The 16,567-nt window shown below is 41.8% G+C and overlaps 1 protein-coding gene across 3 annotated transcripts in view; it reads left to right on the plus strand.

Moving 5' to 3' along the window:
- The first annotated feature begins 468 nt into the window (after positions 1 to 468).
- Positions 469 to 16,567, plus strand: part of LOC131576642 (ubiquitin-conjugating enzyme E2 E2) — a 202,519-nt gene continuing 186,420 nt past the window's right edge. The window contains exons 1-3 of one of the 3 annotated variants that reach the window (XM_058833561.1): positions 469 to 581; positions 6,076 to 6,259; positions 14,221 to 14,271. In XM_058833561.1, coding sequence (XP_058689544.1) covers positions 6,084 to 6,259; positions 14,221 to 14,271 — 227 coding nt within the window. In that variant the 5' untranslated portion in view covers positions 469 to 581; positions 6,076 to 6,083. Of the gene's footprint in view, positions 582 to 1,242; positions 1,554 to 6,070; positions 6,260 to 14,220; positions 14,272 to 16,567 lie in introns of those variants that run through there. The other 2 variants (XM_058833560.1, XM_058833559.1) reach the window with 2 other exon arrangements.

Below are 16,567 nucleotides of genomic sequence, written 5' to 3' on the forward strand. Positions count from 1 at the left end.
TCCCTTTAGTTGTTAAAAGAGGGAAAACATTTTGACTTGGCATTACCGCTTTACCCTTGACTGGTATATTTCCTTGTTAGAGGAAGAAAGGTTTGAGGTGATAGTTTACATAACACAGCTAAGCATATTATGTAAAGATTAAAGCAGCAGGGTCGGCACAGGGACAGAAGTGTCTCACCCGTCCAGCACAGCCGGGGTTACCTGACAGCCAGTTCTGCTGGAGGCTTGTTTTGTTCCAGGATAATATTCCCACTAAACAACTAACATTTAAGTGCGGCTCTGCCTTGGCCTCTTCCCTTCCTGACTGCGATGCTTTCCACAGAGGCAATGCCTGCTTGCGTGGGAGGTGAGGTTCATTTACCTGGCCACAATCAGGCGACCTATCTCCAGCCGGGATGCTGCACGTCACCCGGTGCCGCCAGCGGCCGGGGGCGGCTTGTGCCACCCAGCCGCGCTGGTGCCACGCAGCGGTCGAAACTACCACGGTAACACCGTGAAGTGTGGCCACCGAGTGCCACGGGCCTGGGCCCTGCCTGCAGGCCGGCGGGAGCACGGCGTGCCCTCGCACCGCCCCTCCGCAGGTACCGCGTCCCTCCCCGCCCGGGGCATCGCCCGCGCCCCTCCGGCTGCTCCCTGCGGCTCCGCGGAGACAAAGGCGCCGGGAGGTGCGGGCGGCGGGACCGGGGAGAGGGCGGAGGAGGGGGCGACTGGCGAGGGGAACAAAGGAGCCGAAAAAGACGAGAAGAGCCAAGAAAGTTGATACCGGCCTCCGCCGCCCCCTGCCCTGTCCCGGCCCGCCCCTCCCACCTCCCGGACTTTGGCGTGAGGGCCCACGGCAGCCCGGCGGCGGCAGGGAGAAAAGCCGGGTACCCTCACCTCCATCCGCCCCCCGAATCCCCGGCCGAAAGTCCCCGCTCGCCCCATCCCCTCCCGCCTCCTCCTCCTTCTTCCTCTGCCCCGCTGACCCCGCCCAGCCCCCGGTGCTTCCCTTTAACGCGCGCTCCCGCCGCCGCCTCTTGCCCCTCCCCCCTGCCCGGCGGCGCGCGGCCTCCGCCAGCCCCCGCGGGCACGCGCCCGCCCGCGCCCCCCCCATCCCGTCACTTCCCCCCCCCGCTCCCTCGCCGAAATCGCGCGCGCGCGCCCCCGCCCTCCCGCTCCTCCCTCGGCGGCCCGCGAGCGCCCGGGATAATTGGCTGGCGGGCACGCGCGCGCGCGGCGCCGGGCGGACGGGTGGGGGCGCGCGCGCGGAGGCGGCGGCGGCGGGGGTGCGCGCGCGCGCGCGTCAGCGGCTTCACTTCTCTCCGGGCAGCGGGGGCAGGAGCGGCGGCGGTGGGAGAAGCAGCAGCAGCAGCGGCCGTCGCTGCTGCTCGGGAGAGACGGGAAAGGGGAGAGGAAGCCGAGAGCCAGGAGCGCGGGGGAGCGGGCTCATGACTCAGTGAGTGGCTGCAGCCCCTTTCCAGCCCCGCGCCCGGCCGGAGTCGGGGCGACCGCGACGGATTGTCCCGCAGCCTGTGCCCGGCACCAGCGAGAGAGAGACCTGCGCTCGCCTGCAGGTAGCAGCGGCTTTCCCCCCGTCTCCGCCGGGGTACACCTACCTCTGCCCCGGCTGAGCTCCCCGTCTGCCTCCCCTCCCCCCGCCGGGCTCCTACCCCCCCGTCGCTCGCTATCCCTCCCCCACGGCAGCACCCTCTCCCCCACATTTATCTGCGACCCTCGGTCTCTACCTTTATCCTTCATCTTCCTCTTCCCGCCCCTCTCCGCATGCCCCTGGTGCTGCCTGGTACCCCCTTCCCCCCCCTTGTCATCCTCGGCCGTGCCCTTTCATAGCAACCGTCCCGGCCGCCCCCCCGCCGCCCCCGGCCACCTCGGCATCTCTGCCGGCGCTCCCCGCTCCCCCAGGCTCCATCCAGCCTCCATTGCTCCTCAGCACCCCCACACCCTTTCAGCAACTCTTCCATGTCCATTTGTCCTGCTCGCCCTGCTGCGGGCGGGAGCAGCGACCACCCCCTCTCCCCACCGCCCCTCTGGCCCTGCTCCGCATGGTCCCCGCGGCACTCTGTGCGCCCCTGGCTCTCTCGGGCGCCGGGGTACCCCCGCCCCCCACCACGAGCTTCCTGGGATGCGCTATCCCCACACCCCCCCCGCAACGGTGGGCACCCCGTGCTGGAACCCCTCGGGAAAGGCACTCCCCCCGCCCCCACCCCCGCGCCCCGAGGAGCCCCGCAGCCCAACCCTCTCCCTTCCCGCATGTGCCCCCGACGTCTTCCTCTCGCAGTCTCCTCCTCCTCCTCCTCTCCTCGGTTGTCTCCTACTTCTCACCCTGGCCCGGCCGCCGCCCGGCCGGCCGTGGGAGTGCGGGGGGTGTGCGGTTCTGGGGATGCTCGTGGCCCCCACCCGCTCCCGTACGGCGGGGGCTTCTCGACGGGAGAGTCGCGCGTGTGCCCACGCGTGGGAGCGTGCGAGCCCGGGGCTGCCCTCCTGTCCCGTCCCATCCTGCCGGGAGCCCCTCTCAGACCGGGGTCTTTCTGCCCTTTATGATTTCTAATGAAGATGAAGTAAGGCGGCTGCTGCCACTGCTGTTCGTGGTGGACCCTGCAGAAATACTCAGTTTATCTTGGCTTGTAGGAAATTACGAGCGCTATAGAAAGACATCATCGCTAGCTCTGCCACCCTTGGGACCCATCTGCACATTGCCAGAATCTTGCTGTCCCCGAGCGGTGGATTTTTTTTATATTTTTTTTTTAATTTTTATTTTTATTTTGGTGATGTGTGATAATGACTGGTGGTTCGGGGTATTTTTGTCGTTTTTTGTTGTTGTTGGTTTGTTTGTTTCTGTTGCTGGTTTGTTTGTTTTTGTTCTTGTTGTTTTGGTTTTGCTTCTAGTTTGAGGAGGAAAGGGAAGGTACCAGTGGATATATTTGACAAAAGCAAAATATTTTGGACACTCTTCACTTCGAATTGATAGTTGTAGTTACACTTGTAATCTGTCTCTGTGCTGATTCATCTCACGTTAAGGGAGAGACTTGTAAGTCCCCCTTCGTTCCTTCCTCTGTCCCCTCTGCTCATTTTTCTCTGCACAACAGCAGGGAGGTTAGCAACCCTCGTCTGAATGTAGAATAGCCTGGCAGCCGGGAACCTGGACATCGTGTGTCTTCCCTCTGGCTCTGTGAGACAGTTGCAAACACGCTTACCGCTCTTCAGATTCAAGGAGTCTCTTGGATTTCTGTCTGTGTTAGTGGCAGCAAAATGTTTTTTTCACAGTGTCATCCTCTCAGATGATTTTTTCCCCCATTCCCTTACTTGTTCATGTGTTTGTGTGTCTTTTAAGTTTGACCCCATTTGAAATGTCTAATTTCAGGCCCCTTAACTTTTTTACCGCAGTATCGAGCATCCCTTTAACAAAACTTACTAAAATTGCAGATATTGTGAGCAGAGGGAATAGAAAGGGGGAACAGGGACAAAAGGAGAAAGGAAAAAAAAAACACCCAAAAGCCAAACACTCCAGACATCAAATGACAGATTTAAGCATTTTCCTCTTGTAAATGCTGGCATTACATGTTAAAGTAATTATATGCTCTGGGCTACTGTTACAGTGTTTGTCTGCTGGATAGTAACCTGAACTTATGAAGTGAATACAGTTGTTTTTTGGATAATAGTAATATTTATAGTCAAGATTATTCATAGCAGATGTCCTATGCATATAAGCATTATTAAATATGCTTTTAACTTTCTGGCCTGCAATGTTAAAGCCTATGTACATTGTGAAGAGAGAATTTTTCACTTCAAAATTAGATGTACTAAGCAAAGTTCAGAAGTAAAATCTAGGGCAAATAAAGGCCAACATAAGTGTTATAAAAAGAGATGAGGTTGTATTTTGACTTTATGTAGAAACAAGGAAAATGGTTACTTACTGCCAAAATTGCATTATGGTTACATATTTTGACTTGTCAGAATGTGATACTTTTGTTGTTTATTATCTCTAAGTGTTCTGCTGCTTTTACCTTGAAATCTGACAACCAGTATTTAAATATCTGAACAACAGCCTGTGTAAATTTACAAACTATGTTAAATATATTGTAGCTGTACTACAGGAGAAATTGTTCTCTAGGAGTGGACAATTTTTGTATTTAAATTTTAGGGCAGAAACCCTGCATTATTTCAGTTACCTTAATGAGCAGTCTAGGTGTTGTGTATTTATATATATTTAGATATGAAAATATTCTTTTCTGTTATAAAACAAAAAATACAGCTGAAGCTGATCAAGGGGAACTTTAGTCACATATCTATCACTTGGTATTGCTTGCTGTTTCTTTTAATGTCTAAACATTTTGTAGGGGTGCCATACTTCCAGAATTCTTTTTCACAAAATAAACAAAATAGCTTCACAAAATAGACGAAAAAGACCTAATTCCTCCTGAAGTTAGTTGGATGTGTCAATAATACCTGAAGAGATTATTTCTTCTTACTCTGTAGTGTTAGATATTGGTAAGGGTTTTTCAGTATAGTAGAAAATTTATTTCTGTTCTGTAACAAGAACACTTACGCCTTTTTAAAAAGCATCCTTTTCAACATAACCCTGTTGGCATTGATATTAATTTACTTTTCCTTTGCTGTCTCTTTCCATAAATATGTACAGGGAGATGAACTTTGTTTAATCCACAGAACAAGCATGGTTGAATCTGAGCCTGAAATCTCATTATTCTCCCTTGAGCGAGTCTTAAAACATATAATAGTCAAGGTGAATAGTTTTGTTCTTAATTGTGATGTCTCTACATAGGTAAGAGGAAAAGCGAGTTGAAGTTCAGAGCAACTTGAAACTCTTTGTGTAGGAAAGAGCAAATTCTTGATTCGGACAGATTGATCAGAAAACCACCCAGATATATGGGGATTGTGTGGATGTAAGCAAGTAACGTTTGGGCCTGTGTGCATTTTATTAAAAATCTCTAGAGAAGGATATGTAACACAGGCATATGAGGTACAGATTTGGAGTTAAAGGGGAAAGACCTGAGTTTCAGTTTGGTTTTGACTTGGTTTTGGTTTTGTTGGTTTGGGTTTTTTGTTTGGTTTTGGTTTTTTAATCAGTCAGTGCCACCACATATGCTAATTCAGTAAGAGTTTTTCATGGACATCTGCCCTTCATTAGAACAGTTAGAGAGTTTGAGAAATCATGACAGCTGTAACAGTGGGCTTGTAATTCCTCATCTGTCGGCATATTGTTATGCTATTTAAAATGAAGGAAGAAATTAAAATAGCTAACTAGTATCAGAAGTGTACGAATAAAGCATTAACTTGACTTCTGAAGTATGCTGAGATTTCTTGCTGCTCATGTTCTGTGACAAGTTTGTTGCCTCATGTTGCCTGAACGAAATGTCAGGACAAAACTTCCTTATATCCTCTACCAACATACTCACTGTTTTAATAAATACAAACAGTCCTGTGTTAGTGCTTTTTAGTTCTGTGTTTCCATCAAGCATGCCAAGATGTGGATTTTGTAATGTGGAAACCCACATTGTAGACTTGGAATGAGCCCACAGATTTATTTCATATGGGATAATAGAGAGTCCTAAGATAATAATAACTCTCAGTTTTTAGCTAATTGTGGTAGATTTGACCTGGTGGCACAGTTGATGGGACAGCTAACTCATGGTGTTGCTGAGTGGTTGAAAAATGTAATTCACAGGGAATTCTTCTACACTTGCAGGATTATGTTTCTCACTTAACTTCAATTACTTTTGGTTCTCATATGTATGTATATATATATATATGTATATATGAGGAGTTTGGCGGGGGGATTTGTTTGTGTGTTTATTTTGTATTTTTTGTTTGTGGGTTGGTTGGGGATTTTTGGGGGGGTGGCAGTGATACAGGGTTTAAAATTGCTAGCTCCTGAATTACTGTTAAGATGCTTGTGGCAAAACTCTTCATATCAGAATTACTGAACTACTGAAACAAGCATCATTTTATTAAGACAAAGACATACGTACCATGTGTTCTTTCCTTAAGCATGTAAGAAATACAATTAGGCAGTTTCTTCTCAAAAAGCTAACTTCAGTTTCTTGTCTTTGTTCAGTGCAGCATCTGCCATGTCTACAGAGGGGCAGAGAGTGGATGATAGTCCAAGCACTAGTGGAGGCAGCTCTGATGGAGATCAGCGTGAAGGTGTTCAGCAGGAACAAGAAAGGGAGCAAGTTCAACCCAAGAAAAAAGAGGGGAAAATATCAAGCAAAACAGCTGCTAAATTGTCAACTAGCGCTAAAAGGTACAGTGTTCTTCCTGGTTGTTTATTTTCCTTTCTCTTCTTTCAGCTGGCCATCAGATCCATGTATTGACTCAGTATATTCATTTTCTGACTGTTTTATTATAACACTACTGTATCAGTGTAATAGCCCTTTGAGACTGATCACAACAACAAAACCTGTATACTTTTTCCTTTCTTTGTCAGTTTGCCTCTTTCACATGGTTTTAATAGTTGCTTGCATGATAAAAGCTGACATTTTTTTATTGCTAATAAAACTCAGACAGTTTTGTAGCCTTATAAAATATATCTCTGTATATGTATGTATGACTGATGTTGAAACTTGTCAGTGTAACTTACAGTTAATTAGCCATAAACATTTCAGACAGTTCAGTAATTCGGCATGTTAGGACTACCGTAATACCTATTGCCATGAAGTACTGCCTTTTATTTTCCCTATTCAGGTCAGAAATACTTGAGTGAACAACAAATGTATGTTGGTTTCATTACTTTATACTGTGATCTGTCTTAATACCCATTTATTTTCCCTCCTCTTTCTGATTGAGATAAAAGGTTGGTTTGTAGAACAGCTATTTAAATTATTCTGTGCTATCATGTCCATCTCCAGATAACGATTGTCTTGCTCAGACCAGACAGAAGGAATTTACAGCTTAGTGTTGCTTTGCTAGTACATGTAGGGTTGTTAGTCTAGGCAAGTGGGATTACAGTGATTGAAGTTAAAAAGCACTCATAAAATAATCTGACAAGAGACCAATTCTGCAGATTGTCCTGATGCAGAATTCCCAGATCTCGTTTCTCTGCTAGTCCAAGGCTGTGTAAACTACAAGAGAAAACACAGGAGTTTTGTACCACTGTGGTGCTGTAGTAAAGGAGAAGCATGAAGCCCCTGCTGCCATAATTTATAACAGATGCATGTAGTAGGAGTCTGTAAATAATAGTATATAAATGTGTGCATACATCTTATCAGGATTCAAGCCTTTGTTTTCTGTTAATTTGTCCCTTTTAAATTTAACTGTCCCCCAATTAAATTACTTTCTGAACTAAAGTATCTTTTGGCTTTCCACTGAGGTACTGTCATGCTTTTCGTCTGCTAGAGATACCTTTTTCACAACTAGTTTTTCTTCATTTTTTAATTCCCTGGAGAAATACTTTCTGGACACTCATTCCTACTGTGACGCTATTAGGAGATTACCTGGTTTTATCACTTACAGAATGGCCTGCAAAACTTGCCTGTGTTTCCTTTTATGACAAGAAGGGAAAGAAACCCCACCCATCTTTCACTACAAACCATGATGTTATTCATGTAGTTAATCCTCACAGCTGTTATGGTTTCTGGTCTTCTCCTTCGTCTGCTTCCTGCTATTATTATTTTTTAAATATTAGGAATATTGGATTAGTCATGACTTTTAAGGTCATAAAAACAGTTTCCAGCATCTTTAGAAAGCAATTTGTGTATTCTGAACTTTGTATAATGCCTGTGTAATGATGCTACAATTCTGACAAGAGCCTGTGGACACTATCCTATTAAAAAATTAATAATGATATGTCAGAAATTGGGCTATTAATCTTAGCTTTGTATCTTCAAAGCTTAGAGCTTTTATCAACAAGCATTTTACAGCGATAAAATTACTTAAACCTTTTAAAGTTTAATCATATCTGCTTATGGTTCTGCTGAAACTAATTATGCCATCAGTTGCTGACATCAGTACATTTGCCAGTTAGACTCTAAAGCTAGTTTCACATGTGTAGTAATATTGATTATGCATTTTAAAATATACATCTGATTATACATTTTAAAAGCTGACATGACTTAAAATAGTTCTGTAGATATCTGTACAGTATTTTTGAAGAGAAATGTATTTTAGGAATGCTGGTTGTCGTAACAATTTCTGGAATGATGACAGAAACAGTTTTTATAGTAATGGGAGTTTTTATTAGTGTCATCATATTTGTTTTCCTTTTTTTTTGTTTTTGAATATTCAGTAGTTTGTCATTGTTTTAGAATTGGGATTGCACCTTCTCCAATCTGGCCAGGTTTTCATGTTACAGGTTTTGTGTCTGTGCTTTCATCAGTTGTGTCTCAAGATCAATCAGTAGTGTCTCAAGAAAGCTAAATCAGAAATTTAAGCAGAGTCTAGAAAGGAGAAGAGTAGCATAAAGGAAGGAAAAATGTCTTGAAGTCCTCAATATCTGATAAGTATTCTAGAAATGGTCTGTATAAAATAACTTCACAGTAATATTGTTATTTTAGTTCATTAGGAATGAGAAACAGTGCAGGATTAATAAGGCTTTACTCTGGTACCTTTATTATAGGGAGAGGAGTCAACTCTGCTAAAATCAGTAGAATGCTCGAACAGAGCATAGCACATTTGTGGCTTTGGTCAAGATTCCTTAATTCCTGTTAAAAGCATCAAACACCAGCAAGTACAGACTTGACTCCAACCTGAGTTTGGAAATCAGATTTTTTCAGTTGGAAAGCTTTTTCATGCATATGAAATTGTAGCTGCAATATTTTTGGGATTGCATTATGATACTTACCATATAGGAAGGAAGGTTTGTGCATCTCTATTTGGAAAACCCCTGTTTTGCTTTTCATTTGTATGTTTATATAGTCAGTTAGCTTTAAAGAATTTTCAGTAGCATGAGGTTTTATATAAATCAAGATTTAGCAGTGGGCTGATTTTTGCTTGTGTAATAGTAAACTGCTCCTGTGTCTTATGTATGAATATACTGTTCATGCAGCTTAACTGCTTTCCAAAGAGATCTGATTACAGAGGCTGTATGAAACCACTTAAATTTCTATTTGAGTAAGATTTTTGGTGTTGAGATACAGTTTCTTCTGGTAGCATTGCTGTGGATAGCATCAAGAAGGCAGAATGCCATCACATGCTGTCCTTCTCTGTTAATACTTCAGGACTAGCTGCTGTACAGGTGTAATAGCTTACAGCATATGTCGTGCAGTGTACCGGTCCTTCAATTTTCCTCACCCAGAGGGCATCACCTTAAATAGCAACCTTTCTTACCCAACATGTCAAGATTGAGAAACTTGCTGCATATCACAATTACAGTTCAGACATGGAATTGAATTGCTGTCCTTGAAAACAGCAGGCATCTTGTTACCTCTTAAGTAGCAAATCTTAGCATGACCTTTGGATTGAGAGAAGTGTAACCATTCTTGGCTGACATAGTAGCTCAACAAATAAATGTATTGTTTTGCTTGGCTCCTGAAATTGCTGGTTGAAAATCTTTAAACCGTTATGTCCAATCCAGACATTTTTTAATAAATATCTGTGCCTACAATGAATTGTGAACTGTACAACTTTAGTTGTAATCTTTTCATTATTCAAAGAAGTTGCAGCGTTAAGGAGGAGCAAATAAGTGATAAGTTGAATTGGTTTGAAATTCAACAAAACTGAGCATTTTCCCCTGTCCCCCCTCCCCCCCCCCCACGCCTTTTTTTTCACATGAGTGGTTTATCACAGAATCTGGAAATTGTATTTAGCATGTTGAATATGACAGCAAAATATGGAGTGCTTTTTCTTACAAGAAATATCTTTGTCATTTATCTATCTTTTAGTAAGTAGGCAAGAATATTTCTTTTCTTCCAGTAGGAACCTAACCATCTTTAGATCAATTTTCTCCGCAGTCACAATTTATTTAGTATTGAAATACATGCCAGTGACTGCATTTTTAAGTATTTTTAAGTAGTATATTCTTTGGTATAAGGTATTGATTAATCTAGCTTTTATGGGTAGAGAGACGTGTAGTTTAGAAAAGTGGATGTTGTAAAAATCATTGTCATGTAGTCCTTTATTTTATTTCTTTTCCTATTAATAATGTTAGGAAATTCTCTAACATGTTCTCATCTCTGTTAGCTTTAGAGAACTGTTTCATGAAGGAAACAACACTCAGTCCGATTTGGCTTGGTACAGTAGTAAATATGTTGTCTGTGAGAATTAATAATATTTGAAATCCACAGTATACTTTCATGCTTCTGAATTTATGAGTAGATTAACCTTTGCACCATTACTGGAAGGCAACTGTGTTTGTTCTTTTCTATTAGTAAAATGGAGGGAAATATTTTTTTCTATATGTGTATATATATTTGAGGAAGAAGAGTCAAATGACTTCTCTAAGACCAAAATATCTGATCTGACATTGCAAATTAAATGTCTTATGTGTGCAGCCCAGGGCTTTGATTACTAGCAAGGGCCTCACCCCCTGCCATCACCCCCATTGTCCAATATGTAGTAAACCATAATGTCATTAGTCTAAATATAAACTGGGTATATATAGTGATTTTAATTTAGAGGGTTTTTTCCTCTTTGACATAACTGTTGAGGCAGAAAATCCAAAGAAACAGATGCCAGAAAGGACCCTGAAAATAATGTTTTGCCAGAGGCCGCGTATTCTCGCGGTGAATCCTCTGTGGTCAGCGAAGGAAATGAGGCACGTCCTCTGCTGTGGCAGATTCTGAGGGCAGCTCAGTGGGGATATGAGGCGAGTGCCAGAGCACGTGCAGACAAAGGGCCACTTGCACACTGGAGGTCTCCATCAGTTCAAGGCTCTCTGGGACGCTGTCCGATGATTTAATTGTAGCTTTGAATGCTGTGACATGTGAACAAGCTATGTGTCAGCTGTTCTACAGAAACTGTTTATGAATGAGCTCTCAGCATGAATGCAAGGTAAATTAAGGTTGCAACAAAAGAGGTGCAAGGTGTATAAATTAATATTAGTTTGGGACACCACAGCGTAGGGGAATAAACATGGACAGCTTGCTGAGGAGCAACTGATGGACAGTATTGTCTTAATATGTTTATCTTGTTTGTACAAAAATAATCATGAATTAAACATCTCTTTGTCTTAGATGTTTGCAAGAGCAGTGATGTCTTTTGAACATAGACAGTGCCATCTGATCAGTTTTTATGTTTTGAAATAGAAAGGTGGTTTGTCCGTGTCTGCTCAATCATACAATAGCTTGATAAAGGGCCATTTTAGTGCTCTTGGCATTAGAAGTTTTGGGTTGAACTAGAACAGATGGAGAAAATGAGAGACCATTTTGTTTTCAGAATGTGAGGAACGTGGGTTAGCATTTAGAAGGAAGAATGTAAAGGTTTTGATCTAGGACTGAAGTTGTTGAAGTTGTCAATCCATTCTTGATGTGCCTTATACTCACTGTAATGCCAAGAAATATTAACTGTTTTTACTACTATATGTAAAACAAAGGAATGATCTCTGACTATAATAAAGTGCAATGCCATCATTCTGTAACTTCAAAAAAGACTGAAAAAGCAAAAGAGCTTATAAATCTAAAAATTGAAGTTTCTGTGCAACCTAGGTTTTCTGTAGTTTGAATTTGTAATAGTATAAATTTCAAAATTATGGCAGAATTTTGTAATATACAGAAGAAGTTACAAGATCTCCCTTCTAAAAGTTATGATTTGTCAGGATTGTTTAAATGGGCTAACCGTTCTAAAACAACATTTTTGTTGTGCTTAAACTTGACTAATTTAAAAATGGGATGACTTTCGGTGTTCTACAATGATTTTGAGCTGGATTAAGCAGACTGTGCCCGTATTTTTATAAGAAACTTATGATATTTATTGGAGGAATACTGTATGCTGGCAGTACAAACATCACAATAAGTAGAAAAAGGAAGTAAAGATCAAATTTCTCCCTCTCTACAGAAATAACTTCGTGTGTTTGTGTGTATGTAGGGTATATACACCCAGCTGTGGCAGAGATCAGGTATTCAAGGACTTGACTTGAAAGCATCAGCCTGGGAATGTCCAGAAATCCTTAACAACAGAGTTGCTCTCCCTGGAGTTAAAACTCTGTCAGGATGCCTGTAAGGGCTTTATGGGTGACCTGGGGAATATGGCAGAATGCACTTTAAAATTTTCAGATGGCACCAAGTTGGGTGCATGCAGTTGGTACATTCAGGGGCATTTTATATATGCCAGTATACCTGAACGCTTATTTTGATAAGCCATTTGCCTTGCCTGTATTTATATGCATAGAAGTTAGAAGAAAATCTAAGCATCTGGAAGAGTATTTTTGTCTTTACAATGATCTCATCAGGTCTTAATAAATGATTATTACCTCTGCCTACAAATCTTGCCCACGTATGTCCTAATTACTTCAGAATGTGAATGATAAAGGCTTGAGTTTCTGGTTCAGGCCAGTTTTTCTACTGTTGGTTCATTTATTCATTATAGCCATAAAATCAATTCATAGTGGCATAAGGGGAATTTTGATAGTGGCTGTGAGACTCCTTAACATGTGAGATTGTGTTTGGATTATAACATTATATAAAGAATTAAACAGCTCATTTTTATATTATATATGCCAGTATACCTGAATGCTTATTTTGATAAGCCATTTTCTTTACCTGTATTTATATGCAAAATGAGTAGCAGTCATTTTTAGCAAGATGTGTATAGGTCAGACCTGAACCTTTGGCTTATGGCTTGAGCACCAGTCAGGAATTTGAGTGGTATTATTTCTTTTCTAGTGTAGGGAGTAATAAGAATAGCAATCTGTTCTGTGCATAAAATCTTGTGAAGGAAAAGGCAAGAAGAAAATACTGAGGCTATGTTTAATTTTCTTTTCCTTCCTCTTCCTAAATGTTCATGTTTTTGCACTGAAGTAGCCTATAAAAAAAAGCCTTGGACATAGTTTATAGGGAAGGTGGCATTCACAATCCTGCTTATGGGATAATACTCTGGCAGTTTTTGGGAGCTGTAAATCCCTACAAGTGCCTTTGGGAACTCTGTATCCTATTCTGCAAGCTTACATTTCTTCAGAGGTGAAGATACTGGCTCTCATGCAGATGCTGGTGTAAAGGAAAAGAGCCCCCATTGCCAGCTGTGGCAGAGATCAGATATTCAAGGACTTGGCTGGGAAACATCAGCCTGGGAATGTCCAGAAATCCTTAGCAACAAAGTTGCTCTCCCTGGAGGCAGAACTCTGGCAGGATGCCTGTAATGTCTTTATGGGTGACCTGGAGGATATGGCAGAGCGCACTGAGAAGTTTTCAGATGACAAGCAGTTTGTACACACAGGGGCGAGGCTGTGGCTCGGAGGGATCTGGCCAGGCTGCAGGAGAGGGTTGACAGTGAACTCATGAAATTCAACAGGGACAAATGAACACCATGTACATGAGGAGGACTTACCCCTTGCTCAGATATGTGCTGGGGATCACCTTTGCTCAGAAGGATGTGGGGGCCTTGGCAGACAGCAGGCTCAGTGTGAGGCAGTGACAAAGGCTGGGCTGCCTCCCAGGAGGTATGAAAAAAAGCATAGTCCATAGACAGATGAAAGAGATTTATCTGCCTTTACTCAGCTCTCATTAGACTGTATCTGGGGTAGCATTTACCCAATTTTGTCCCATCAGTAAAAAGAAGGCAGGTATCAGAGAAAGTCCAGCCACAGGTCCCCAGGCTGACTAGGAAGCTGGAGCACTTCTCTTTGGGGGAGCCCTAACCAACCCCTCAATATGTAGGAGGTTGTGAAGTCCTGGGTGGGCTTATTCTGGGCAGTTTTCCTTCGAGTCAGGGGGTTTTGTCCTGCCAGTACAATATGCATTGAGAAGCTAAATATTCTGGAGGGCAAGAGCTATAAGACATATAGTCCGAGCAGAAATAGAAAAAAGGAGGGTATATGAGATATTTAGTAATTGTGTAAGTGAGCAAAGGAGCTGAGAATCTTGACCTATGGAAAAAGTGTGATTTTCTAGGTGGCTGCTCATGGCATTTGTTCCATATTGGAGGTTAATTTTTCAGAAAATAATTGTTTTTTTACTTCTACATGTTCTTGCACAGTTTCATGAAACGTAGATCAGCTTTCAGTCAGAAATTCTAACAATTATATTTTGTTACTATTGATTGATGTAGAAATGTTCATAAAGTTGAAAGAAACAGATTTTTTAAAAAGTCCTGATAATACCTTTTTTTTCTCTTAAGAATTCAGAAAGAACTTGCAGAAATTACATTAGACCCTCCTCCGAACTGTAGGTAAGTTCACATGGATTTTATTAATTTGGAATATGGAAATGAAATGTATGGAGCTGTGGAAATTGCATAGGGGTAAATTTTAGCTGTTCCTTTGTGCTGATTATTTAGTAACTTTGGAATAAGAGCTGATAGATAATACGTTGCCTACAGATAAGGAATTGATGTGACATACGTTCTGGTAACCCAAGTAGTGGCATAAATGGATGAACTCTGTGATGCATTAATAGATACAGGACAAATGTCAAATCACCCTTCATTTCAGATACTAAATCAATGGTATTTTGTTTGAATCAGTAAAATTTAGTCTTGGTGGCAGTTGCTTGGTATATTTGATTCCTTTCTCCTGAAAGTTGTTAATACACAGTGAATATAATAGAGAGAAGAAAATGTTATAGACACAAAATGTTGGTACTTTTCTGACTGTATTTGTGGCAATCAGTTGCAATATTTGATGGACACTTCCTGAATTAGGGTATAGCATCATATAGACTTTCTGGTAATGACTGTGTGCTTGTTTGGTTTGGGTTTTTTATTTTGTTGTGGTTTGGTTTGGTTTGGTTTAGTTTAGTTTGGTATGCTTTGGTTGGGAGGGGTGGGTTGTGGTTTTTTTTTCAGGTATATTTACTTCTGGTATGCTTAAAATTGTCTTTGAAATGAGTGATGAGGTAGACCTTGAAACCCTCACTGTCTGGTGGCTGGGGCTGTATACAGTTGTTTTCAGATGGCTGTCTCAGGCTTCTTATCTGTCAGCTTGTGACATATGGTCAGTGTTGGAGCTGGGCCAGGGCTGCACATTGCTGTTTAAAGGAGTCTCTGCTACGGCACCTCTTGTGGTGAGAGGCTGGGCTCAGTGCAGAAGAATAGCTTCCATCCAGTCCTGCCAACCCATGTCGACTGATGTGGTTAGTAGGTTTCATTCTGTTAATGCACTAAAAAGAAAGATTGATAGAAATGGCTGATTGCATGCAGCTTTTACAATGAATCCCAGTATGTTTCAGTATCGAATTAACTAAGCAACTGGTAGTAAAAATGACAGTCAGCTTTATTGTTTTGGTCTCTTGACAAAAGTACGTGTAAGAAAATACTCTAATAAGATTTGATGTGGTTGTGCTGGATTTCAAGATACAAGTCAAGTGGCTATGTACCAAAGCACTGCTTAGTGAAGTAGCCTGGCAATAATAGCATTCAAAGAGTATTTCAGTCAATTAGGACGAACGGTTTTTTGCTGGATAAAACATTTTAATAGCTAAGCTGTTCTGTCATGCTTACGACTGTGTGTGAGTCTTCAATCACATCAAAGCTGTTTCATGTGGCAGATTTAACTTCGGTGTTGATGACTGATGCCTATTAGTGGATTGATTTGCTGAGATGAATATGAAACTTCAGTCTGTTGTAAAAGAATGCTTAAGTCTTTGAACTGAGAGTAAAAGGCTTACAGGTTTTTACAGCAGTGTCATTTTTTCTAGTTTTCTGAAGCCTTCTCTTTATAACAAAGCAGTTGTTTCAGTATACAAGATACTATTATATTTGATTTTTTTTTTTTTTTTTTGCTAGCAAGTGTAAAGTAAACATTGGCTTTCTTAGTGGAAAGTCCTTTGGTGACTTGCAATTTACAAAAGACAAGTGAGCTGGAGGTTTCCTGGGTTTGTTGAATTATTTACACTAATGATAAAATAGCAATAAAGTGCACTCCATGATGCTGTTTTGCAAAATCACAAAATTACATCTAACTTCATGTGTCTGCTGCTTTAACACAGTTCTTAAGATGCAGAATTACTTCATGTTGTGATCTTGATAGATAACCATAACTTCACTATTAGCAAATATGTTTTTATAGTCAATACAGAATCACTTCATTTAGTTTTATGTTTTGTTGACATAGTCTAAACAGTGTTTTCATTTGAACTTCATCTATTTTCTATTATAGTTAAACATTACAAAATAAATACATCAGCCAGGCATGATTCTTGAAAATAATGAGGAAAGCTGAGTTATTGTACAGTATATCTTACCCTAAAGTACTGATAAATCCTTTCTTGGTTTTAGTGAAATTTAAGTCAGTGTTAAAAGACATGTTAGCTTTTTCTATTAAAGATCCCAACCATATTTCAAAAAGATAAGTTCATTCCAGATGTAGGTTACTTGAAATGGTTGCGATTCCATCTTGCCCTACTGTGTGTACTCTTTCATGTATAAAATAAATCATGACTGGGCAATAGGAATGTGATAATTCTGAAAACTAAATGTAATAGAAAGTGTGAAGAAAGTATTACTCAAGAATACAGCTGTCTTAAGT

This window comes from Poecile atricapillus, chromosome 2 (genome assembly GCF_030490865.1).
Source record: "Poecile atricapillus isolate bPoeAtr1 chromosome 2, bPoeAtr1.hap1, whole genome shotgun sequence".
Classification (NCBI taxonomy): Eukaryota; Metazoa; Chordata; class Aves; order Passeriformes; family Paridae; genus Poecile; species Poecile atricapillus.